The following is a 23,085-nucleotide window of genomic DNA, read 5'->3' as shown; positions in this document are numbered from 1 at the left end:
AGCTGAATGAAATATGCATCCAGGCTGGCTCATTCACTCCCCTCATCCAGGATGTTTTAACTTCCATGCTTCCCGAGCGCTGTGCTACCTGGAGTCCTGTGCCCTGAGCCTCGCCTGGGACCGGCTGGTGGGGCTGGGAGAGAGAAATGCTTCTCTCTCGAGCTCCCCTCTTGCCGGCAGAGACAAAGGGGGAAATGTGGCCAGATGTACCCATAGGCCATGCTATGGGGCCTGCCCTCACGTTGTGCTGCTCTGTGTTCCTCCCCACAGATGTCGTGGCACCCACAGTACCGCAGCTCCAAGTTCCGCCACGTGTACGGCAAGGCCGCCAGCAAGGAGAAATGCTACGACTGCGTGCCCATCACCCACAGCGTCCACGACAACCACTTCTGCACTGTGAACCCGTACTTCATCGCGGTGGTGACCGAGTGTGCGGGCGGAGGGGCCTTCCTCGTCATTCCCATCCACCAGGTGAGCTCCATCGAGGCAGGCTGGCTTTCGTGAAGGCTGGAAGAGAGCTGGCATTGCAGGGAGGTGGATCTTGCAGAGGATATTCCATGAGTGCTGTTTGCTGAGCTGAAAAAAGCATGGATAGGGCTCCAGGTTCCCTGGCAGGTGACCTAACACGTCTTACATAGCTGCTTGCAGGTTTCCAACGCCTTCCTTCACTAGTATCTCTGTTGCCTTGTGTAATCAGCAGGAACTGTGGTGCTCAAATGTTTGTCTCCTAGGAGGAATGGCAAATCAAAAAGCAGTTAGTAGATACAGAGGGCAAAACCTGAGCGGTGCTTTAGTAGCATGGCTTCAGCTGTCACCAAAGGAGTGGATGATGTTTTGTTGTAACTGCTTTCTCCTTCGCAAAGGAATGCAGCTACGCTTATGAGATAATGAAGCTCTTGAGCTTCAAGCACTGATGCTAGAAAAACTTCCCTTTCAGAAACAAATCCCATGTTTGTGGGTTTTGATGACTTAGAGATTTGATGAGCTGGCCATCTGACATTTATGCTTTAGAAGAAGTCGGCATGCATTATTGTGGATTACCTTCAGGATGAGGTTATGAGCTCTCTGGAATCAGACCAGAAGAGAGGAAAGGCAGAAGTTCAGCCTTTAATTAAAAGTTAATTGATGGTATTATTGCAACGCCACTTTTTCAATATATATTTGCTAAGGATGAAAGTGATCTGAGTGCACTTTAGGAACATAGTACCATTCCTGGTCCTTCTAGACTTTGTTTATTCAGTGCTTTCACCGTTGGTGCTGTTCAGAGACAGTCCTATGATGAGCCACTGCCCTGTTTTTCTTGTCTGCCCCCTCGACCACAATCTGTTGAGGCTGAAGAGCTCATCTCCGTCACAGAGCTGCATCTGAGCAGGCAGCTGGTGAGTGCAGGACATGGTGTGGGACCCAGCTCTCAAAGCATTGGTAAAATGAGCTGAAGATGCTTGTATTGTTTACTGTCAGTTCTTCTGTATTCTCACTACTTCTCAGCTCAGCCCATCTTTGACAATTCTTCCCTTCTTAACACCTGCTTACACACTCCTCCCGGATATGAAATGTTCACAGAAGTCAGAAGCAAAGTAGAACTAGAAAAGATAACTAGAAAAGGATAATTAAAGTACACTGTGAAAATGTGAGATGGCTTTCATAGGAGGGAAGACTTTGTAGCATAGGCATCGACCAATCTGGGTGAAAAAGACAAATAAGCCAGACAGGTGAAAAAGTAAATAGGGTGGGGAAGAGGTCTGACAAGTAATTCTTAATTGCGAGTGGTGAAGGGGACATGATGGGGAGGAGCAGGGTGGTGGCAGGCAGAAGCCAACACTTTCACAGCTCAGATGTGGAGCTCACAGCTCAGGATGCTGATGAGCCTGAAGAATTAAGGGGTTCAAAACGGGACTGGTGTATGGAGAAGAGCTGTGCTGTGAACTGTGCTTATTCAGAGGCAGTTCCCCTAGCTGAGGAAGCCCCCTGAGGCTTAAGCTTTGGCAATGGATAGGGGAAAGCATCTGTATATGCAGTGCTTCTTACAGCCGTCCTCTGAGTACCTTCCCCTCACCCAAGCTGTAGGGGAGAGCTACTTCAGCCACCCTCAGAAAGGGGTTCCCTGAACCTGCCTGTTGTGGTCCCAGTTACCTTTTCCACAATAAGCTTCCAGACTGGTGCCAGCAGGTGAAAAGCTGCAGCTTTTGACTTGTATTCCTTAAGGTGGTCTTTGTGGCCACTGCCTTCTGTGGTGCGGTGACAGCATCCCTCTGGGCTCCTGCCCCGCTGCCGTGGAGCCGACAGCAGCCTGGTCTGGAGGTGTGTGTGGGGCAGTGCTGTCCCCACATGGCTGACTGCTAATCCGTGGCTATTTTTGACTGGATGCACAGGGAGCAGACACAGCCCCACATACCGCAGTGTGGAGGAAGAGCCTGGGAGCCAGGATGTCACCTCTGGCTGAAGTGGGAAATGGCACCCAGACAGTGGGGGCTGTGTTGGACTATGCTTTCTAGGGAGGATGAGCAGGCTGTGCGGGAAGCTGCTCCCATCCTGTTCTGTCCCCTTCTTGCAGTTTATTCTGTGTCTGCATGCAGAGGGGCTGCTTGTGTCAGCATGTGCTCTAATGCAAACTCAGACTTGATGGATTTAACTGTGTTTGTCATGTTACTGTCCTGCTGATTCATGGAAATGTGCACTCATTTCTCCTTGAAGAAATGCCTCTGTCTGCTCCTCCCCTCCCCTTCCCTCCCCTCCCCTCCCCTCCCCTCCCCTCTCTTCCCTTCCCCTTCCCTTCCTCTCTTTGGCTATGTGGACCTCTAAGACACAAACTCTGCTTCATTCTCTTAGATGACAAAGCTATGAAATGACAGCCGTGATGACCCCAGAGGTTTTAACTAACTGGGGCCAAAGGGGATGCTGCACCATTGTGTGATGGCAGCGTGTGCTCCTGTCCTTTGAAGAGCACTTGACAACTTGAATGACCAATCTAATGGTAATCTGCACTGTGCAAATCTACTGGGAGAATTTTAGCAGTCCTTCTAGTGAGCTGAGGTTTTTGTCAAGAAGCCGTGTCTGGCTACAGTGTCTCACATTCTTGAAAAAATGCTGGGAGCTTATAAAGCAAGTGTTTGAAAAATGAAACTAGTTATCAAGCTGTGCAAATAACTATGAAAGCCAGGTGTCTCTGCAAGGAGGACAACACATCTAGTTACTAAAACACTGCTTGGTCGATGGAACTAAATTTCCCAGCACGTGAAGACCTCCCACATACAGCACTTTGAAACCAACAGTATGTTTGTCTGAGGCTTGTCCTGTGTGCTGGTTGGCAGCTTGTCATGTTCTGCGGGCTCTGCTGAGTGCCAGAGCTGTGGAATTGCCTCAGGGCAGGTGGGATTGGTATAAGCACAGGGGGCTCCTTTTCTGGGCTCAGCTGAGCCTGATGAGGCACGCAGAGGGGTCTCAGTGTGGCATGATGGAATGGCTGGGTAGCCTGGGAATCTCCCAGCAGGAACCTGGAGCAGGAAAGGCAGGAAGCTGTGGGAATTCCCACAGGGATGAAGGGATCCCTGTGATGCTGGCTGCCCAGCCTACAGGATTGCTGGCTTCAAACCAAGCCCTGAATCCTGCAAAAGGGCACTCTGGGCAGGAAAATGCTGCTCATTAAAGCCCTTTTATGTCTTGTCTTTTCCCTTCCCGAGTCTCTTGTTATTGCTCCTATTACAAAAATGCTTTGTTTGAGACCGTAGTCCATAGAGGCACAGTATTTTACATTTCAAAGCCCTCCGGGTGTTTTGTTTGAAGCAGGTTAGTCCCAGTCTGTGTGACAAACTTTCCAGCGAGGCCAGAGTAGTTTTACATTGCGTCTGGTTCTACACAAAAAGCAGCCAGCCTGTAGACGTTTGGGGATGGCAAAATGACACGGCTGCCACATCCTGGCTATGGTCAGCACTGTGTCCTCTCCACCGCACACCCTGAGGGCCCCCCTCTGCAGCAGCATGAGGAGCTCGCTCCTGCACCGCCTGCTTTCCAGAAGTGCAAACCTTTGTGCTCGTGTGGTTTACGATTCCTCCAGCTGGGATAAAAGAAGGCAGGTGAAGCATGACCAGCTTGAAACCATCTCTCAAGTGACTGCGCTCTTGGCAGAGGGGCCTTGGAGCTCCTCTTGCTCTCCTGCTGTCGGGCAGAAGCCAGTGCTGCTCTGACTGCAACCCTATTGCACCTCAGGCTGAGGTGACTTTGTGGCAGAGGCTGTTTGCAGTACCTGTTATCCTGGAGCAGCACAGCCCCCATGTGGAATGAGGTGTGTTTCACTGTGGATGGCATTTAGCAGCGAGCCTACTGCCCAAACGTGGTGTATTTCTAGAAGGTCCCAAATGTTGATTTAAGGTGATGAACGATTGGATTTGAAAACCATCGGAGAAAAATGGATAGCTTGTGAAAGAAAAACTGAAATTGTAATTTGTGCTTGAGTGTGCTTGCTTAAAAAATCAATAAATTGAATAAATTCTACTTGAAGAAGTGAAAAAAAGGCAAGCTTTCCCTGCTTAAATGAAAGGCAAACTCAAGAAACAAATGTGAGATTTCCCTGCCCTCCCCAAATCTCTTAAAAAAAAAAAAAAAAGGTGAGACTCAGTTCATTCCCTTTTCCCCTGTGAATTTATTTGGCGTCTGAATACAGTAATAACTTCCGTAAGCACAGCATTCTTGACTGCTGTATGTTCAGTTCTCTTGGTAGCAGTTTGCTCTAAGGAGGGCCTGAGCAGCAGCGCTTCCCTGCCAGACAGTGATTTCCTTAAGACTTGCCTTGCAGGAGCAGCAAAACCCCATTCTCACAGAGACCGCCTGGGGTATTTGGAATGTAGCAACAGAAGGGGTTTCTCACTGGGGCTGGCTCAGGTCTCACTTGCAAACAGCCTGTGATTCCATGGCTCACCTTTGTTTTGATATTTGTTTTTTCCAGACAGGGAAGCTTGACCCACATTATCCCAGAGTATGTGGGCACAGAGGGAACGTTCTGGACATCAAGTGGAACCCGTTCAATGACTTTGTTATAGCATCGTGTTCAGAAGATGCCACCGTAAGTTTCCCAGCTTATCCTCTGTGCCATGACCTGGCCAACGTGCTTTTGGGGGGGAGAAATTAGAAGAGAATCGAAAGACCCAGGGATGGTATGTGAAAGTATCCAGATAAAAAGCCAGGTATAAGAGCGGGATCTCTGTGTCTGGGGGAGGCCGATGTGATCCCGTCTACCTGATGTTATTAAAATCATGACACGAAAAATATCTGGGTTTTCTTGGGCGCCTCCCATCTTTTTGCCTATGCTTATGTGAGAAAGAATATGAATTTAAAATCACTTCAAGGTCAATCACTACAAAATTCCTCCCTTACTACAAAACAAAAGCTTCGTGCAACAATTTGCAACAGCTATTTCAGATTATTTCCCTGCGTAGCAACTGTGAGCTTATTCCTGCCCTGAGTTTCTCTGTAAAGCCTTGCTGGGGTAGCTGAGGATCCCATGTCGTACTTTATTCCGCCCCAGGCAACAAAGAGAGCATTTTCCTACTGAAAACACAGAACTTCAGAAATGCAAATGTTAATGCTAACGCAAACAACTGATGTACAGCAAATACCACATGTCAGATGTACTTCACCGTAGATGCAGTTTAGTTATCAGGAGCAGGAGGATGTAATTTGTGTTCGTAAGGGACATGTTAGCCCATACCCACCCACTGGAAGGCTGCTTTCTGTGACCTATCAGAGTGTGGGTTGGTGTCTGTGACAGCAAAGAGCCTGACTACACGCTGTGCTTTTTATTCAGAGATCCCACCTGTGTTTCCTCCTATTGTGTTTATTTACCCCCTGCCACACAGCATGTGGCAGGCTTGCCTTGTCATTTTCTCCAGCCCTGCCTTGCTGGATATCTTCTGCCATTTCAGATCTGCCGGGAATCTCTCTTGAATTAGAAATCTATATGTGCTTTGAGTTTTCCTTCTTGTTTAGTAACTTTGCTTTCTTTAGGATCTCCATGTTTTGCTTTCTTTTTTTTCTCACACCTTCTTTCAATTTCCGGGCTGCCTTTGGGTGTTGTATTTTAACTTACCGATGGTATGCAGGTGCTCATGCCATCTCAGAAAGGACTTGGAGCACAAAGGCATCACCATGACCTTTGTGCTTACTCAGATGAGGGGTAAGCACAAGCTTTGAAGCTTCTTGCTGCAGTTGCGGAATACATTCAGTAAATGCAATCTGAATTTAAAGGGAGCTTGGGAAGCCTCTGGCCCCACCTCCTGTCCCAGTCTGTAAAGCTGAGTCTCAAAAATCTCCAACAGTGCAGCTTTCATCACCTTTCTGGGCAACCTGTTGTTATTCTTCACTACTGCATGGGGAACTTTTTCCTTACATGCAGTTAGAACCTTTCCAGTGTAGTTAATGACCACTGTATCCCATTCTCCCACTCTGCAGTTTAGTAACAAGCATTGCACTATTTGCTCTTAATAATCTTGTAAGTAATCTTACAAGATTTAGGCTAAGAGATAAGGCTTTTAGCAGATTCCTCTGAAGATATCTCTTCTCCACTCTGAACAAGCTCATGTCCCTCAGCTTCTTCTCACAGGACAAGAACATCCTGGTGGTCTCCACTGGACTCACATGAGTTTACCAGCATTTATCTTGTGCTGGGAAAAGCAGAACTGGATGCAGTATCCCAGTGGTTGTTTAATGGTTGCTGAGTAAAGGGAAAAGTCAGTTCCTCTGACCTAGTAGCTATCTTTCTGGATGTTGTTAGCTTTCATCTCTGCCTGGGTGTGCTGCCTGGTCGTATTTATTCTGTTGTCTGCCAGAACCTCAGAGCCTATGCAGAAGAGCTGCTCTCTGCCAGTTCTCTTTTCTGGTTTCCTACACCGGATCACTCTCCAGGGTGAAGAGTTGAAACACTCAGCTGATCACAGATCTTGGTAACAAAAGTTACTCAAAGAACTTGCTGCGCTGGGACTCTGCTCTCCTTTGTAGTACCTCATCATCATCATCTTGGCACCACAGAATGGGATCTCCCAGGATCTGCTGCACAGTTACACAGTGTAGGGACAGCTTTTCCTTCCCTCCTGAGTAATGAGGACAGCAGACTGTGTTTTATAACGTGACTGTCCTTCCTGTAGCTGATAGCTGGAAACTTAGCTGATGGCAGTCACCTAGTCCAAGCCCTGCTTAAAACAGGCCTTCTGGATCAGGCTGCCCTGGGCCTTGCCCAGCTGAGTCGCAAAGATCTCCAAGGTTGGAGACATCATAGCCTCACTGGGCCAATCTTCTCGGGACCCTTCTGGGAGAACAGTGCTTCTCTGATCCCGAGGGAGAGCCCACAGTGCCATTTGTGTCCATTGCTCTCTTTGCCCCAGAAGTCTGGCTCCATCTTCTCTGTGCGTTCCAGCCAGTTTCGTGGCAGGAGAGTGCATCGTTCATCCCAGTCAGTTCTTCACAGCTCCCCTTCCCTACTTCCTCAGCCCCGTTCATTTAGTGATAGCTGGTGAGGCTGTAGGTCTGATGCATTCTCTTACTGCTGTGGAAGTTCACTGCACTTCATAGTCCTTAGGTTTCCAACAGATTTGATTCTGCAGAGATGAGCACTGGTGAGAAGGGTGCTTGTCATACTTCCTAGCAAGTCCTTGAATGTGTGCCTCTGTTTCTTTGGTGTAGAATGTTGTGATCCTCATCAGCCCAACAGTGGGGGACTTGGGCAACTCTGGCTAATTTCCACCGACTGTGTAATTCAGAGAACATTTCCATCTCACAGAATCTTCTTACTTCAGGCTAAGTCCCAGAGAACTTAGCACAAATAGAGTCCTTTCCATTGACCCAAAGGGTCAATCTGTTATCATCCTAAACGCTTGTGCTTATAGGGTCAACACGAGAAAGACTTTTTCCTTTTACCTGCACAGGTTAATTTGTTTTTACAGGTCACCTTTACTGACTCCTTCCACACCAGTGGGGCATTGTTTATTTCTGTTTCTGTGTAGCATCCTTCCAGAACTGAGAGCAGCAAGCAGAGCTGCTACGAGACAGCAGACTCGCAGTGTGTGATGCTGCCCAGTGTCCCTCATCAGGGTGCCTGCTGTGTGCCCACCTAAGTAGGCTTCTGTGTACTTTAACCAACGTTGTGGTCACAGTGCTGCACTGTTTGCAAAGCATTTTGCAGTTGTGCACTTTTAATAGGACAAATGGTGCAGTAGTTGTTGTTTGTCCAAAGGCGTTTTCAGCTCTACCAGGTAGTGCTGACTGGGCGACTGCTTGGATCTGTCAATGCTGTAATATCTTCTAGGACCTTTTGCTGAAGTTTGTTTCATATTTGCCCATTCCTGCTGAAAGTTTGGTAGGAGACGAGGTGGAAAACTGTAGCTGCCGTGGTTTCATGTCTGTAAGATCTGTGGCTCACTTCTTACCCTGGACAATAGTTTTTTGTGAATGTGCTGACAGCATTGCTGAGTGTAAGTTTGATTGCCAATTTAAATCAAAACAGTGAAATTGCTGCCTACAGTCAGAAGATTAGACCCACTGAAAATGAAGTTACAGATTTGGAAGACTGGTAACCAATAAAGGCAGGAGATATACCAACAAAATGACACAGTATGAAGATAAATTTGCAAATTCCTAATTAGCACTGCACTCACTAATCTCACTAAGACCCATCTTGTGCCATTCAGGTTAAAATCTGGGACATCCCCAAGCCCATGCTAACAAAAAACATCACCACCCCGAAGAAGGAACTTCTTGGACATTCTCGAAGGGTTGGCCTCATTGAATGGCATCCCACAGCCAATAACATCCTCTTCAGCTCTGGCCATGATTACAAGGTGAGTCCATTGTCTGCAGAGCCCTCCTTGTGGGATGCTGCGTTTGTCAGGTTGTTTTGAAATTTCTTTCATTTGAAGCTGTAAGTGAATGATAAAGACTTTAGAAACCTTTATGAAAGGGAAATTCCGTACTGACCCCAAAGGCAAGAGGTCATTCATGGGCTTCAAAAAGCCTGGCTCATTTTCACACAGAATCACAGAATGGCCAGGGCTGGAAGGACCTCAAGGATCACGAATCTCCAACCCCCTGCCACACGCAGGGCCACCAACCTCCCCATTTCACAGCAGCCCAGGCTGCCCAGGGCCCCATCCAACCTGGCCTTGAACACCTCCAGGGATGGACGGGGCATCACAGCCTCTCTGGGCAGCTGTTCCAGCACCTCACCACTCTCACAGCACACAACTTCCCCCTGACATCCAACCTCCATCTCTGCTCCCTCAACTTCAAACCATTCTTCTGGTGAACATCAGCCTACTCTGTTCTCCTTTCCTAGCAATATCCAATGCCATATACCTTTGACTTCATTCTTGTGCTAGTGCAAATATCTGCAGTGACACTGGCCATTTTTTTGTATAAGCTATGATTTGCCTTACGTACCAGAAATAATTTTAAATTATTTTAAATACATGATGGTAAGACTTATACATGTAGAGAAGAGAGGAGGATGTGAGGAGCTTACATATACAAAGTCCCAGCTTGGCCAGGCAACAAGCAGATGACTTTTTGTTCTTTTGCCCCAGATAATGATCTGGAACCTTGATACCAGGGAAGATGTCCTGTCAAACCCAGTGAAGATCCTTGATGTTCACAAAGATGTGGTCCTCTCCATGTCATTCAACACGGATGGCAGCCTCCTTGCCACAACCTGCAGAGATAAAAAGATCCGTCTGATAGACCCTCGTGCGAGAACAGTCCTACAAGTAGGTTGACTTCAGGGTTTTTAGATCCAGCTGATCTCACCTGTGGAGCGTTTCCACTTCTGGGTAGACTAATTGCCATTAAAAAAGACAGATCTGTGCTCAGTGTTCTTCCAGGCATTTAATGGTAGTACTGTCTTCTATTTTTCATGAAACAATTGCTGCCACTGTTAACAGGGTTTCTGTATTTTCTTACCAAGCTGTTTGCTCTCTGACACCCTTTGTGAAATGCTCTAATTTAATAGCTTCCTTCTGAAGTCCTCTGGGTTCCTTGCTCTGGCTGACTGAGGTCAGGAGGTCAGCTGGATGCAAGTGAACATTTGTCTGTACTTTGTGTCTCTTGGTAAGATGATGCTGACTGCCTTTTGGAGGTACTTGCACACATCTGTGTGCACAGAAAATCCAACAGTGCAACTCCTAGGGATTCCCCTGACGTGAATATGTGAATCACTAACCAGAGAGTTGACTGAGTTTTTGCGAATGCACTTAAAGAGTTTTAAGCTCCTTTTCTCAGATCCCTGTGAAATCCTGCTTGCTGTAGTTTCAGCCCAATTGGGAAGATCTGTTGGATGTGAACAACTTCCCCACGTTTGAGGGTAGATGCTCTGAGAGGTGCTTTCATTCTCAACTGTGCATGGCTTCTTGGACTAGAAGTCTGGGGTAAAATGAAATGTGCCTACACAAAAATGAAGTGGTGTGCCTTAGCCTACCCAGATAAGCTTCACGGGCAGTGGAAGGGACCTCAGCGATGTGCCACGATGTGATTTCTCATGAAATTTTTTACTGCAACAAGGAAAGGCGCTGTCTCTTACTCAGGAACGGGTTTTCTCTTCCTATAGGAAGCCAGCTACAAGTCTCACAGAGCCAATAAAGTCTTGTTTCTTGGAAACATGAAGAAGCTGCTCTCTACTGGAACATCCCGGTGGAATAATAGGCAGATTGCATTATGGGATCAAGTAAGTTGAACCAGCATTCTTCATTCTTCTATCTTTTATTGTCACTTTAACTATTTCACCTGCTCAAGAATTGCTTTGTAACAGCAGTTCGGAAGCAATCTGCCCTATCCCTAAAGAGTGACAGGCTGTATTGTTAGGATACTATTAACTCAGTATGACTTTCTGAAAACGCTGTCAACTCTGTGTGCATAGAATCCACCAGAACAAAGATAATGCTGTGTCCAGTGAGGAAAACGGAGGTCAAGAAAGTTAAAAGCAGCTCTTAGTGGTCTTATTGGCAAAATTGTTATGGGTACTGGAAGTTAAGTGAATTCTAGATAAACACACTCAAGCAGAGCCCTGAAGGGAAGAAAATATGTGCTTTATTTATTATTTGTGATTGATTTATGATGATTCCTTACATTAGGTAGTATTTGCCTCTTTCAAGACATGCTTCCTTGGTGACTGTTAGCCTTATGAAACTCTTCTCTGCCCCCCTCATATGCAGCAAGACACTTTTCCTCTGTTCACTACATCACTGTGCCCTCTGCATCAGCTGACCTTGCAGCACAGTCCTGTGCCTCTTTTTCTCACCGCCATCCTTTGTAGCAGGCAAAGCAGGTAGACCAGCTCTCTGATTCGACCATTTGACTATGTTTGGACATGGCTTCTCTGCGTAGGGCAGAGCACTGTGCTGCCTCCCAGATGCTTCCCACAAAGCTGAGCTGTGCTGAGACGTACTGGTGTCATCACAGAGCAGCTCTCAAATGTCACTCCAAGGTGGGGTTCATGTAAGCTGTTCCTGACTAGAGGTAGCTGCAGGTGATTCCAGCCGTTTCTTTTTCCTGTGTCCTACACAGAATGACCTCTCTGTGCCTTTACTGGAAGAGGATCTGGATGGCTCCTCGGGGCTCCTGTTTCCTGTCTACGACTCAGACACGAACATGCTTTATATTGTGGGAAAGGTAAGTGCTTTCCGTGTTAGCAAATGCTGCCTGGTTCTTCTCTTAGTCAGTGTTGTATCACCCACATCACTGAGGCTGAAGTCATAGTTGCTTCTGAGTCACATTCACCTAGAGATATAGACCAATGGGATGGGGTCTAAGAATGCTGGAAAATCAGGCCACGTTTTCTACTGCAAACATGTCACTTTTACTGTGGGGACATGGTAGAATCCTAACTTCTCTGCATACAGGGTAAATATTTTGGTAGGAAGAGCTTATGTTCTTGACCTCACATAGCTTCTGGGGCCACACGCTCTCTTCAGACTCTGGACAAGCAGAGCCTGGCTTACGTTCAGTTTCTTTGCATTTAGGGTGATGGAAATATCCGGTACTATGAGATTAGCCCTGAGAAACCATACCTGAGCTACCTGATGGAATATCGCTCTCACTTACCACAGAAGGGAATAGGTGAGTGTTTGCCTAACATGACGAGAGGGTGCTGACTTCCAATCTTAGAAGCTGGAGTCCAAAATATCATTTCATGTGTAGAAAAGACGGTGGATTAATTTCAGTCTCCATACTGGAGTGGTGGTTGGCTTGGCCCAGTTCACCTATGTACCTCAGGTGTACCATGGTCACACCTTGGAGAGGTCTCCTTTGACCAGCAAAGTGTAGACTGAGGAGCTCTACAGTCTATACCGGTGCATCCCCTCCACGTAGCTGGTCTGGGACTGTAGACTGGATTTAGAGGTGGAGCATGTTCCTTGCTTTAAGACTTTGCCTTAAGATTTCCAGCTCCAAACTCTGTTGACATTGTTTCTACTCTGGGATTTCTTTGTGAATAACGCCTGCCACCCACTGCCCTTGCTCCTTCCACTTGCCTACCTTCTTCTGTATTAGCATTTCCCATTCAAGTTAGACCTCCTGCAGCTAGGTCACCTCCTCCAATCGAAACCTTTGCTCATTAACACGTACCCACATTATTCCAGTGTTGGACTAATTTAATTTATAGTATTTGGGTTTCAGCTCTCAGATCTCAGCTGTAACCCTTTTTTGAACATTTTCCAATCTGTCCTTTAGGCCACATTTTCCAACAGAGGCAGGTGAGTTTTTAGCACCATTTGCCAGCCCTACATGCTGCCTATAGACACTTTTTCCTTAAATACTTAGGAGCACTGGATTCTGTGCCTGCAGGTCTCCAGGAAACTGTTGTTAGAAGAGAATAAATTATTTAAAGCTGAACTGGAAGATCTCTCTGTTACTCAGTTTTTTCCACTGGCTTCTTACTAGAGCTACCAAGCACTCGAATATCTTAAGTGGCTCCATCAATCCCAGAAACACACATGATGCTGGATGAAAAATTAGATTTTCATACCCTTATACTCCAGTCCAGTTTGGGACAGTGTTGGGGGGATGATACTGGCCTGGAAGCACCCTTGGTCTGACCCATCGAGCTATTACTGTGGTATTTGGAGGTCCTGAACTCCATTCCTACTGATTATGATAATTAAATCCTGTGGCATCAGCTGCTAGGTCTGCTCAGTATTGGTCACTCCATTTGCAGTTTGTAAGAATGAGTAGTGAACAGGAGGCTCAGGTCAATCACTACAGATCCTGCATGTAACCTTGTGATCTGGAAGGAAAAAAAAAGATTGAGTTTTACTAGTAATTTGTAACACTGAGCCTGTTTTGTGTCAGGATTCCAGACCATGCTGCTGTAGAGCTGGCACTCTGACTCATGTTTGTTGGCCCTTCTTCCATGATGGTTGACGTTAGTTCTCCTATGAAGATTTATATCCTGTTTCTCTTATGCCTTCCCAACAGGAGTGATGCCAAAAAGAGGCCTTGAAGTGTCAGCTTGTGAGATTTTCCGTTTTTACAAGCTGATTCCAACCAAGGGCCTGATTGAGCCCATCTCCATGATTGTCCCTCGATGGGTAAGTAAGCCTCAGGTCTGGGATAAATATCAGCGAGTAAGAGTGCCTATCACTCTTACTCGCTGATGTTAGTGATATCAGTGAGTCACAGTGCTCCTCTCTGTGACTTCTGGATGGCAGGAAGAACAAGAGATTTTCTCTTTATTCTCTGAGGAACAAAGTTAGTCAGCTGGTGGGTCAGCCCTGCCACCAAATCGTGGGTTGGGTAACTCACAGTTAGATCTCTGTAATGGCCAACTTTACTTCCAAACTGACAACACCAGACTGCTCTGCTTTTGTGTAACAAAGGGTCTCTCTGACTATCGGGACAACTAGCTGGCTGTAAACTTCTAGTTTACAGATGCAAGGAGTTTGGTAACATAGGATTAATCTGTGTAACTAACTTCTCCCCAGTCTGTTGTCTGGATGTGAAAGGGCTTTATTGTCAGGAAGTAGAACAGGCCATCAGATGCTCTGCTCCTGAGCTGGGGTGAGGAGGAGAGTCTCCGGGCAGGTGAGAAGCTTTTACGTGCATTCTGGTGGCACACTCCATGCTCGTAGGTGGAATGAGCTCCTTCCTCCACCACCTTCTAGTATGGACAGTCTAAGCCCAAACCTCTCTGATGTTGTGACTGCTTTGTTTGCTTGCAGTCAGAGTCGTACCAGGAAGACATCTACCCCTTGACCACAGGAGGCCAGCCAGCAATGACGGCACAGGAGTGGCTGAACGGAGTTAACAAAGGTCAGCACATGGAGAGCTTCCCAGCCCTTCAGCTCCCCAGGGCTTGGGTAAGCTGCTGCAGGCTCTCTGGCCTGAGAAACAGTAATGGAGCTAAAGGAGAGATGTGACAAATATAGCTGTCAACTATAATAATCCAAAATGTTCACTACTGTGAACTGCAGACCTCTCCTGTCAAGCACCTCCATGTCCGTCCCTGCAGGTTGTTTGAATGAATTGCTTTCTGCTGATTTCTGAACGTAGTTTGTGAGCACTAACCAGTCACCTGACTTCCTCCATAGGGCCCCTCTTGGTATCCTTGAGACCAGGCTCTGGACCTGTGAATTCCTTACTGCAGCTTCCTGTGTCAGAGCCACCTGTGAAAAGTCCTGACCCGAACAAGAGTCAGGAAGAAATAATGGCACTGGAGGAGATGCAGAAGAAAAGTGAGATCAAAGACAGCAGAAACCAGCTGAAAGTAGAGGAGAGGTTGCCGGAAAATGAGCACATGCTTCTCTCCAATGGCTTTGACGTATTTGAGTGTCCACCACCAAAAACTGAAAATGAGGTGTGAAGGTGTAGGGTGAAGGGTTGGGGCTGTGGGGGATATTTAGAGATAGCTGGCAAAAAGATTCACAAGGTGATGGAATCTGGAGAGGGTTTATTTTGCAGAGTCTGGAAGAGCTTGAGAACTTTGTGGCAAGTGGGAAGCCCATTGGCAGCCCAGGGACATTTCTGAGTATGTGCAGGTTGTTTGCTTTTAAGAACCCTGGAAGGTTTTCATTCTCAATAGCCGTGCTTTGTCCCTTTTGCATAGGCAAGGCTTTAGCATCTGAGCTTGACAGGGCAGAAATCTGCTGACCTCAATTTTCCAGTGGTGTGAAGAAGGATAGTCTTCGTGTTTCTGAACCTGCCCCATGAGGTTACCAAAGCATCTCTTCCAGAGCTGGGTCATCTGCTGCGTGCACAGTGAAAGGTCATGCTAGTCCAAACAGAGAGGAAAGAGCATGAACAGAAGTAAAAAAGAAAAAGGAAAAAAAAATCCCTCAGGTAGGACAGTAGGAGATCCTGGAATGTAAAATGCGAATACTCTCCTCAGCTTGAGCCATCAGGAGGAAGGTTGTATTATCTACTGAATTAAGCAGATGTACCATTACTGACGAAGACCTACTTTCGTAGTGCAAGTGATCACTGCTGCTGCTCAGTCTGTAAGCTGAAAGCCCTCTCTTTAAGTGCTGTTTCTCCGAGAAGTTGACAGGATCGGTGGCGTTTGTTAGGATGTCTGTATTTCCTCACTGTAAGGGAAGTAAAATGTGACTTTTCTTACAGCTTCTGCAGATGTTTTATCGACAACAGGAAGAAATTCGTAGACTACGTGAGCTCCTAAATCAGAGAGATGTCAAAATTAAACAGCTGGAGCTGGAGCTCAGAAACGTCTACATGAACACAGGCAGGTACTGAATGTTCCGGCCTGTGGCTCTTCGCACCCTCAGCCGCTGCAGCAGATTTCATTTCCTGCACGACTCCTATTTTTTTTTGCTGGCGGAAAAGCTGATGCTTCATGCAGCATGGATTTCCCTGGCTTGTGGTGGTCACATTTCCCTAATCATAACCAGACAGTTGTTGGTGGACTTGCCGTGCTTCTTCAGTCTCTTCTTGCTTGCCAAGTCACTTGTCTGAAGCCCATGCATTAAGTAGTGAGATTTGGAAAATCTTCCTCTTGTTCCGGAGAAGCCACCTGTTAATCTCTAGGACCAAAACCTGTTTTGTTGCTCCTCCATATGATGGGAGAGTAAAGGCAGCTGCTTGCTTCTTTTCCCACCTCTGACTCCAAAGTGACCCTCGTGCCACCTCCTGCCTCACGACTCAGCCCTGCATCAGGGGGCTTGACAGTACTGCAGCTGCTCTCACCTGGTGCTGGGGATAGTCCTGCTCCATGCAGGAGGTTGCACTGGGGCTGCCAGTGGTCAGCACTTTGGCAGTAGGTGAAAGAGGGCTGCTCTGTTTGGAGATGCTACATAAAAGGGGGCAGTGATGCTGGCTGGTTCCCACCAACAAAGCTGCAGGTGCAACAAAGGTCTCTGGGTCCTCTGAGTCAGGGGCTTCTTTCCTTCCTTCCTTCCTTCTACCAAAGACTCTCAGCCCGCTGCAAACCTTTCAGCAACGGTGCTAGAAAAGCTGTCTCAGCCACAGGTGAATCATGGGACCATGGCTGGCCACAAATAGCCCTTCGTGTTTGTGCTCACAGCTGCTGCCTTCTTAATTCCCAGGTGCCACTGCCTTGTCCTGTTTTCCTGCTGGGCTCCTCCTTCCCCATCTACTGCATGTTCCAGCAGGCTGCCCCATCACCCCAGGTCCCACAGTTTGCTTATCTGTGCCCTGTGGCACCAGCTTGCACCATCCCTTTGCATAGGGTGAGAGCAGCTGCAGGCTTCAGGTCCCATCCTTGTTTTCAGGCTGGTACTGGTGACCATTTTTGTGCAGGTGCTGTCCCCAGCAGGGAGAGCTAAGCCAGCAGATGGACTCCCCAGCCTGGTTGGTGTCCTTGGGTCTCACGTGCTCATGAGAGGTGCGAGCTGATGAGGCATGGCATGAAGAGAAGCAGGCTGTCAGCAGCCCAGGGATCTGAATGCAGCAGCAGCAGCAGCTCCTGAGAAGGCATAATTTTCCCTGCCCTAAATGCAGAGCTCATGGAGATATCCCTATCCCCAATGAAGCAAGCAGACACTGATTAGTCTGTAACTGCTCATCTGTCGTGGCACATGTAATAGTGAATAGTAATGCCTTGCTGGTTCCATGTAGCCTGATGCTTTCCCAAATATTTTCTGTAATCAGTCTCCTGCAGACAGGCCCCTAATTAGGGGCTAAGCACCATCTGTGCTCATGTGAGACTTTCCTGATTCCCCAGCAGCAAGCTCAGGGGCACCAAATGCTCACGTATGGGAATCTTACAAAGACTGGCAGCTTGTTTTCTTTACAGCAAGAAGTTCACCCGGCTTTCAAAGTACTTAGTTCATTTCTACATAACAGAAACAGATGTGGGTGCTGAAAGTCAAATGTTGTTGTTTGTTTGTTCCTGCATTATTAAAGAGAGGGAGTAGTTGTAATGTTCTTCAGGAAAAGCCTTTAGCATCAGTCAGTGGTTGAACAGAGTATCCTGAGTTGGAGGAGTCTGATAAGGTTCATCAATTCCAACTCCTCTTTAACTTTTTGCAAAGAAATAAGGATTCATATGATGTTAAGAACAGCTTTGTTGAATCAAACTTTCATGTCCTCCAGAATAGGATTTCCTGCACCCTGGGCACACTCTGCAGTAAGCAGCTATGTGCAAAAACACACCACAGATACACAGCTTTAAACCAAACACGTGCATCTTACTCCAGAAGTGGTCAGGCTTTCTCACCAAAGAGAACAGCTAAATAAGAGATCTCAAAGCCCACCACGCCATGCCAAGAAAACCTGACGGCTTTCAGGCTTCAGAGCCATTTTCACAGTGTTGTCCCAGGAATAGGGTACTTTGTTCCCATGCTGTTATTTTCAAAAGGGCAAGTGCTTGATACGACTTCGTCAGTCACGGTATGTGTTTTATCTGTTGGGTTTTTTTTTCTTATTTTTCCTACAAAATAAATTATTTAAATTATTTCCTAGTCAAAATAACTTTTCCACGGAATTTGTACTTTCTCTTGAGAACTGTTTCTTCATCATGTTGCGACTGGATAGCATAGAAAGTTTTCAGCCACCACAGTTCTCATCTTAGGGTTGTGTTGATTTCAGCATTTCTAGGTAAAAGAAAAAATCATTTAGGCTTTGCTGGCAGGCTTTGGTAAGGCAAGACAGTGTAATCAAACCTGCTCTTTTAGACAGTATGCCCATAGAAGTGTAGACTGCGAAATACACCTTAATTTGGAGCTCAAATGTGACCCTAAACCTTTCACATAGAGGAAACAAAAAATGGAGAAAATGTAGTTGTGGGCAAATGAACTGTGCCTAAATCGACTTCCGTGATCATTTTAACAGTTTCTAAAACTCTTAACCGCTTTGTAAAAAAAATAAAAACAAAACAAAAACTGTAAAACATGGGGATAAAAAACAAATTTGTGCAATGAAAAGCAAATATAATTGAATAATAAATACGTTTAGAGGTTTTTTGATACATGCAAGGTTGTTGGCTTCTTATTGTCATTGTGTTTTTAAGGTGACTAAAAATTGGGCCAGATCAGAGGACGGATGTCCTGAAGAAGCTCAGAAAGGAGCATCGCCCGTTGTCTCTTTTGCTTGTGTGGAGGCACGGCCTTCTGTCTTTTGTTGACAGGCTTCTGTCCCAGATGCTGCAGGGTTCATCCGCCTCGCAGCATCCTGCACCACTCTGCCGTGTCTATGAATAAACCAGTCCTTTCTGGAAACCTCTTGCTGCAGGAGGTGTTCCCAGACCAAGTGCGCTCAGACCAGCAGATGTTACGCTTCAGGAGTGTTCAATATACTAATATTAAATTGACTTAATTAACAATGTTTGACATGACGTGGGATTTTGAAATTGAAGATGTTTGACATTTCGTGGGATTTTGATTTAATCGAGTGACGCAGCAATTGCTGAATGTTCCAATACAACAGCTGCAATGGACAGATGGATCAAAGTGCAAATGAAGTTCACAGTTCCACACCAACAGGGATTCCTTGCTCCCCATTCATAAATTGATTCATCAACCAGAGGTCAGGGAGCGATCAGCAAAACTTGCTCACCTTTTAACAGCCCCATATGGCCAGTGCGTAAAGGCAGTGGAGAACGGAGGCTGACGGTGCACCACCGTGGCCTGAATGAGGTCTCATCCCCACTGAGTGCTGCTGTGCTGGACATATTGGAACTCCAGTAGGAACTGGAGTCAAAAGCAGCCAAATGGTATGCCACCACTGATGCTGCCAACGCATTCTTTTCCATTCCTTTGGCCATGGAATGCAGGCCACACTTTGCTTTCACCCGGAGGGGTATTCAGTATATCTGGAACCATTTGCCCCAGGGGTGGAAACAGCCTGACCATTTGCCACAGGTTGATCCAAACTGCATTGGAACAGGGCGGTGCTCCTGAGCACCTGCAGTACACTGATGATATCGTTGTGTGGGGTGATACAGCAGAGGAAGTTAGAATAATCCAAATCCTCCTGCAAGCTGGTTTCCCTGTTAAGTGAAACAAAGTGAAAGGACCTGCCCAGGAAATTCAGTTCCTAGAAGTAAAATGGCAAGATGAGCATTGTCACATCCCAGCAGATGTGGTCAACAAAATCACTGCTATGTCTCCACTCACTAGCAAGAAAGAGACACAATCTTTTCTAAGCGTAGCGGTCTTTTGGAGGATGCACATTCCAAACTATAGACTCATTGTGTCTCGCTCCAATTTATAGGAGGGAGAGGAGGTTCTTTTATTATCTCTATACCCGGCGTGAGATTAAGAAGCAACGGTTCAAATGTTGGTCCGACCAGTTTATTACAAATCTTAATCAGGGAAATGGGGAAGGGGAGGACGGACGCTATTATGAATGAGGGTAATGGGGGAAGGGAAGGAGGGTGATAGAAAAGATAGAAAAGAAGAAGCAAGGAGTCTTTATAGGCAGCAAGAGGGAGATAGTCACCACCATGGATCCAGCGTGGTTCATAGTTCAGTCTTTGATCTTCAGTAGCGGTGGGTCGTCAGGCAGAGTTGTCCTGTTGGCAACGACGACCAACGAAGGACGACGACGACGACCATGGTGATGATGGCCCCTTCTCAATAGTTTCAGAGTGGTTGATTCAGCTGTCTTTGGAGTGACAGCTCAAATCCAAAGTGGTTGAGTCAGCTCTCCTTTGAGTGGCAGCTTCTGGCTCTGGGATCTCAGCAGAAACTCCTTTGTTCCCATCTTCCGGGCCTTGCCAGCAGATAAGAGGGTGCAGGGATGCCCATCTGCATCCTGTTTCTCACAGAACACGATGGTATCATTCCCCAATTTTCCCACACCTAGCTAGAGCTGTTTAGTCACAGGCCAGATCTTCCGGCAGTAAACACTCCTGAGCACTCTCTTCCGCTCTTCTACAGAGCAAGGAGCTCTGGAGGAAGGGGCTTTCAAATGTTCCCAAAGTGATATCGATTGTCACACAGTTAGCACCCATTAGTTGCCTCCTCAACAAATCATTCAGAGTCTTATCACAAGGAGTACCTTAGGAAGCAAGCTTTGAGCCAAAAAACAAAGAAGGATTCTCACACATTGTTAGCTCCCTTTCTTAGGGGAAGGCGAAAGAAGAATAATTTTTGTGGGGTCCTGAGCAGCAGCAGGTTTTTGAGCAGATGAAACAGGAGATAGCCCGAGCCGTGGCCCTGGGGCCAGTAAGAAGGGGACAGGATGTAAAGAACATCCTCTACACTGCTGCTGGAGAGAAAGGCTCCCTCCACCCATCATTCTTCTGATGCCACTCAGAATAAGTGGATTGCATTGGTTACACAGGAATCATAGAAATGGACTGGCTTGAAGGCAAAAAGTTTGGACCATCACCAGCAGAAGAGGTACCGTGTGCTAAAGAGGACCCACCATACAACAAATTACCAGAAAATGAGAGGAAATTTGCCCTCTTCACTGGGGGATTGTGTCATATTGTAGGGAAGCATCGCAGTTGGACAGCTGCTGTGTGGAGTCCCACACGATAAGCTGCAGAGGCCACTAAAGGAAAAGGAAAATCAAGCCCATTTGGAGGGGTAAAGGCTGTCCAGCTGGCCTTAGATGCTGCTGAATGGGAGAGGTGGCCAGTGCTTTATACTGACTCATGGATGGTGGAAAATGCCTTATGGGGGTGGTTACAGCAGTGAGAGCAAAATAACTGGCAATGAAGGAGTAAATCTATTTGGGCTGCTGAACTGTGGAAAGACATTGATGCCCGAATAAAGAACATGGTTGTGAAGGTGCGCCATGTAGATGCTCATGTGCGCAAGAGTCGGGCTACTGAAGAACAGCAAAACAACCATCAGGTAGACCGAGCTGCCAAAATTGAGGTGGCTCAGATAGACCTGGACTGGCAGAATAAGGGTGAATTATTTCTGGCTCGGTGGGCCCATGAGACCTCAGGTCATCAAGGGAGAGATGCAACATACAAATGGGCCAGAGACCGAGGGGTGGACTTAACTATGGATGCCATTGCACAGGTTATCCATGACTGTGACACATGCGCCACAATTAAACAAGCCAAGAGGATGAAACCTCTCTGGGAGGAAGGGTGATGGCAAAAGTACAAATATGGGGAGGTGTGTCAGATTGACCAGATCACCTTGCCACGATCTCGCGATGGAAAGCATCATGTGCTCACCACGGTGGAGGCAACCACTGGGTGGCTTGAAACACATGCAGCACCCCATGCTACTGCCTGAAACACCATGTTACGTCTTGAGAAGCAAGTCCTGTGGTGACATGGCACTCCAGAAGGAATTGAGTCAGATAACAGGACTCATTTCAAAACCTGCCTTGTGGATATTTGGGCCAAAGATCAGGGCACTGAATGAATTTATCACACCCCCAGTTATGCACCAGCTTCTGGTAAATTAAATAATACAATGGGTTGTTAAAAACCATGTTGAAAGTGGTGGAACATGTAAGCATTGGGAGAAGCATTTGGCAGAAGCCACACGGTTGGTCAATACCAGAGGATCGGTCAGTCGAGATGGTCTTACCCAATCCAATTCCCTACATACTGTAGAGGGAGATAAGGTCCCTGTAGAACATATAAAGAGCATGTTGGGAAAAGCAGTTTGGGTCCTTCCAGTTCTGGAAAGGGCAAACCTCTTCATGGAACTGTTTTAGCTCAGGAACCTGGGTCCACGTGGTGGATGATGGAGAAAAATGGGGATGTTCAATGTGTACACCAAGGGAATTTAATGCTGGGGGAGTGCAGGAATTCCATTCCGTGTATGCATATGCATATAGATATGTGTGATGTGTGTAATCTCTGTTAATTTCTGCTTGTTTGTGTATAAATATATGCTAAGCATGATGTAGTGATGTGGAATAAGCAGTGGAATGTCACAGTTTTGTGATTTTTGTCGTCATTATTCCACATCATATCATCATGTAAAGCAGTGGGAGTTAAAGAGTTGATGTTCTGGTTCTGTAGACTGCTTTTTATGGGCATTTTGGAGAGGAGGAGAGGAGCGGCATTTCCCAGAGGACTTCGGAGGAGGGGAAGAAAGGTGGAGCTTCTGCAAAGATGGCAGGCTCCTTCAGTGTCTGTTTGCAGCAGTGAAGCACGTTGTCCCCTGCAGTCTGTAGTGAGAGACCTCAGTTTTGGACACTCTCTCTCATTTTGTTTGATTTGTGGGCCTCAGTTCCACTTGTAACATGTTGTATTGTGTTATCTTAACGTTCCTCATCAGATCGTTGCCACTGCTCTTAGACCCATCTATGATCTCCCTACCCTTTCCCCTTTCTTCCCCCCACCCAGGCTCGGGCCCTGCCTCGTTACCGGCTGCTAAACAATTAACACTTTTTCTTGCTGTCTCTCTCTCAGTTAACCGCAGAGAAAGTATAAGATTCCCCTGGGGTCTATATAGCACAGCCTATTGACAATGCCCACATCCTTGACCCCAAGTCCTGCTCTATCACGGGGCCCCTGCTCCAAAGCGTCATGATCCTTCTGGTTGTGAGCCTGCAGCACCAGCAGGTGCCATCTTGAGGAAAGGAGGCCCGCTTGTTGGCCACAATAACCCCATGCAGCTCTATAGGCTTGGGGTTGAGTGGCTCGATGGCTGTGAAGAGGAAAGCAACCTGGGGGTTTTGGCTGGTGCTCGGCTGAACACGAGCCCGCAGTGTGCCCAGGTG

At 46.9% G+C, this 23,085-nt stretch overlaps 1 protein-coding gene across 1 annotated transcript; it reads left to right on the top strand.

Annotated features, from left to right (window-relative positions):
* Positions 1-270: 270 nt before the first annotated feature.
* CORO2A (coronin 2A) lies at positions 271-15,717 on the top strand (the record flags this gene model as incomplete). The annotated part of the gene is made up of 11 exons (XM_079548480.1): positions 271-471; positions 4,943-5,059; positions 8,676-8,825; positions 9,567-9,746; positions 10,583-10,699; positions 11,539-11,643; positions 11,994-12,090; positions 13,447-13,559; positions 14,190-14,280; positions 14,559-14,824; positions 15,586-15,717. 11 exons carry the CDS (start codon positions 271-273, stop codon positions 15,715-15,717), a joined length of 1,569 nt encoding a protein of 522 aa, XP_079404606.1.
* Between the last annotated feature and the right edge of the window lie 7,368 nt (positions 15,718-23,085).

Source organism: Tetrao urogallus (genome assembly GCF_951394365.1).
Source record: "Tetrao urogallus genome assembly, chromosome: Z".
In the NCBI taxonomy this organism is placed as follows: domain Eukaryota; kingdom Metazoa; phylum Chordata; class Aves; order Galliformes; family Phasianidae; genus Tetrao; species Tetrao urogallus.
This window is presented reverse-complemented; position numbering and strand designations above follow the sequence as displayed.